Raw genomic sequence first — 3,822 nt, forward strand, 5'->3', positions numbered from 1 at the left:
CAGTTGAAATAGCCTAAAAAAGCATTCCGCTGCATCGGACACGTACTTAGAAACAACGAAAGGCAAAAAAAAAAGAAATACAGCGCTCATCGGTACGCTCTGTATACAAACCGTAGTAGCAAGCCTAACCACCCCAGTCGCAGACTAAAATTCGGAGAAAAGGACACTATTCGTTCGGTTGGGTAAAAACATTGTTCAAAAAGTTAAGAAGACCTTCCGCAACACCGGACACTGATCTACGAAGAAGAAAAACTCCAAATAAGTTTAACGCTATGTCGCAAACACCGTGACCATACCGAGCTATGAGCACGGAAGCGATCTGGGGCGACGCAGGCAACATCGCTAAAATGTGAATAACTGGACAACTCCTTGCAGTACAAATATTCATGACCACCGGCTCTGACCGCCCGAGCAAGGGCAACCCAGATTTGTAACCGGCTTTTATGTAAGAAATAAGGAAATTGAGTTTTCGAACCGCTGTCGTGGTCCCAAAGCTTCCAGACTTTAGAGAGCACAGGGCTGGCTAACTTTCGCGCAGCCTTGCCAAAAGGCCGCCATTGTACCGATAAGCAGTTTTTCGGCCGAGATTACTGTTCAAACGGCGAAGAAGGAAGCTAATACACCTTCAGCAGCCTATTTTCAGAATTTCTGTTCTGAGATGTCAGCTAGAGATTGTTCAAGTATTTCTTCAAATCGCATTTTAATGTGAAATTTATCGTCCCTGTGCTGTGCAAATATTTTTTATGATAATAGTTCAACAACTGCCTTAAGGGGCATAAAAAGCGACCGTGCCTGAGCCTGCAACCCTAGTTCCACTGCACCATTGTAACGTCGGCATAAAATATTGCGGGCCAAAAGGTTTGGGTTTTTCTCCGCTAAACGAACTTTCCAATTATACCTCCGCCAAATCACTGTGCACGTGCATACATCACCCAAAGCCCACATGTCTACACGGGGAAATCACTTGCGGAATACCAATTTATGCTTGGATAAAAAGAAGGAAAGCACGGGAATCGAGTCAGGGGAAAATACGTGGACCGCAATGAGCTCCCCTGACGACAGCTTGCTGTCCGAAATAAGTATTTCAGGTATGTAGAGATGGCCGTTGAAGCTCTGACTTGAATGTTAATCTGTGGCAGACAGCTACATAAACACATCTATTTCTCACGAGCCGTTTTTTTACGGATTACTTTTTTTGTTTTTATGAATATATGAATTCGCCACAATTTTTTTTTCACCCTGGCGGAGACCACGCCCTACCAATCCCTGTCTATAAAAACGGCGCACCGTGCAGGCAGTCGCATCACTTGGTCCTGCTCTCGCCGATCCAAGCCTTCATCATGGTGAGTGGCGTTATTCAAAACTCCCTTAACGTGCGTCCATGCATCGAGAGAGGATTGGTTTGAGTAGCTCGCCTTCCGCTAAGAGAAATAGGAGTGTTTGCGTAGAGCAAGAGACCGTACTATAAGGATTGCATCGTATTCCTTGCAAACGGGAATACTTCGGTGTCGCCAGCCATCAAGTACGAAAAGCTAAAAGAACGCTAAACTATGTTTTCTTCGTGATTTTCACTGACACTCGAAATTGCCGTATTCATGCGCCTGACAAATTACTCACGAAGCCAACTCTTGTTTCACTTCCATGGTGAACCAAGAAGGCATGGCCATACATTTTCGTTTCACATAGTACTGCCTTATAAATTTGAGGTACATGTAAATTCACAATTAATCTTTTGTGTCTCTTCATAACTTCTGAGTGCGATGAAAATGACCGTTTAAAATATTTGTTACCTACCGCGCACTTTTACATACAGTCGTTCCAGTAATAGCTACCCCTCTAAGTCCGCAATTCCAACGTGATTGCCTCCGCTCATCAAAGAAGCCAATCTCAATTTGTGTTCGTGGTGCGCTGGTAACCGATTCTCACCAACTCGTCGTGCAGATCCGTGCCTGTCTCGTCCTTGCCCTGGCTACCTGCGCCTTCGCCGGCTACGTCGGCACCTACGGCGTCCCGGCCTACGGCGCCTACCACGCCCCGCTGACCGCCGCCGTCTCCACCGTCCACCACGCCCCCGCTGTGGCCACCGTTGCTCACGGCGTCGGATACCCCGCCTACGGCTACGGCTTCGGCCACTACGGTCTCGGCTACGGCCTTGGAGGTCTCGGCTACGGATATGGCCTTGGCGGTCTCGGCTACGGATATGGCGTGTTCAAGAAATGTGAGTATTCCCCTACGAATGCTAGCTTAGGCAGTTCAGGTTGCGACGACTGAATCTTCAACCACAACTCATCGACCTTGGTTGAGTAGGACACTAAAAAGTGCCTGAGAATATGGGGAAAAATTAATTGTTGTTCGTTTTATTTTTGTAGGCCCTCCAAATTTATAGTGGATGATTCCAGCGGTATCATGCGTGAAAGCAACCAATCTTGAAGACACTTGTTTTGAACGCCCCGCTGCAGTTTATGATAATTGGCGTCGAACGGGGGTTTGTTATGGCTCAATCCGATGTTGCCGGTTGACTTGTAACTCTCACAAGATATGGAATGGTTTAGTGACCGCAAACGTAAAGCAGAGTTGAAGCGGAGCTGGTGAAAGAAAAGAAAGGCTGGATGAATCGCCAGTTTACAATAGGTACGTAGCGCATATATGTTTTCAAACACCCAAACCACAGGTGATGCGATGGAATATTTGACATCCACATGAATTGCATCTGTTCGGCTCGATATACAGGTTGCCCGCAAACTTTGGAGTTGAAGGAAAATTAGTCTTGATTCAGCATGTGAAATATTCCATTGCATAAACTTATTGCGCCTTGGGGATTTCCCCTCAAATAATCTAATTACCACCACAGGTGACTGTGCCTATGGGTAGGTGAAATTGTTTAGTATTGATGACTGGTGTGTTAAATTTGTGTTTAATATTGTCACGGGACACGTATAGGCGGCCAATGTACCATACTGCGTGGGCTCAGGCCCGAGACGACGAAGACGACGAAGTGGCTGTGTCCTTGCGCGCGCTATCTTATGGCCGCCATGTACATTCTGTAAATAGATCACTTCACCCCACCCGATCGTTCAACTCATCTGTGTCCTGCCGCCACGTAACAATATTATGGATTGCAGGGATTACCAGTAGTCTAATATAAGAATGTTTAGTATTTTGGACAGCCATAAGCAGTAAAATGTCCAACACTCCCACATTTTTATGTTTCTGTCATATTTTCATTGCTTATGGTAGTTTTAATTCACAATTTTGAATTTAATAATATCAACCAGTTTGAGCCGTGTATTCCTGGAAAATAGATACAAATATGGGCTGATATGCTTACAAAATGCACAAAAGTTCCACTTGCAGCATGGGAAGTATGTATAGTTGGGGCATTTATTCACTCGTGCTATGTGGCGTGAAGTCAAGTCAAGTGCTTGCTTTACAACCGTATATTTATTTGTCTTTCAGAAATTCTCGGGTACCCCTGACTTCATGGCAGTGACGAAGAGAGAAATGATTCAATAAAGAACGCATCTTTATTGTAATGTTCTATGCTGTGATTGGATCTGAATATTGCATGTACTGTCAGAGGCTGATGGCAATTATCTTTTATTGGGGAAAAAGGAGCGCTGACAAAGGCAGAATGCGGAAATGCCGTGCCTTGCAGCTTTGTTCGTTCTAGCTCAAAAGACAATTTCAAGCACGGGGAATGGCACGGTCGACACCACCCTAATCCTTCGGATCCTCACTATAAGCTGAGAAGCCTTCTCCTGAAAAGGCGAAAATGTTGGCATGTCTTCTTAAGAAATAATACCGCAGTTCAGCCCACTCTAG

General features: G+C 45.3%; 1 protein-coding gene across 1 annotated transcript; it reads left to right on the top strand.

Annotated features, from left to right (window-relative positions):
- The first annotated feature begins 1,305 nt into the window (after window positions 1-1,305).
- LOC144146951 (uncharacterized) lies at window positions 1,306-3,538 on the top strand. The gene is made up of 3 exons (XM_077678925.1): window positions 1,306-1,343; window positions 1,942-2,218; window positions 3,457-3,538. Coding segments are annotated over exons 1-3 (282 nt in total). The 5' UTR covers window positions 1,306-1,340; the 3' UTR covers window positions 3,459-3,538.
- The last annotated feature ends 284 nt before the right edge of the window (window positions 3,539-3,822 follow it).

The sequence above is a fragment of the Haemaphysalis longicornis genome, unplaced genomic scaffold, assembly GCF_048455015.1.
Source record: "Haemaphysalis longicornis isolate Haplotype H1 unplaced genomic scaffold, Haemaphysalis longicornis Haplotype H1 scaffold_7, whole genome shotgun sequence".
Classification (NCBI taxonomy): Eukaryota; Metazoa; Arthropoda; class Arachnida; order Ixodida; family Ixodidae; genus Haemaphysalis; species Haemaphysalis longicornis.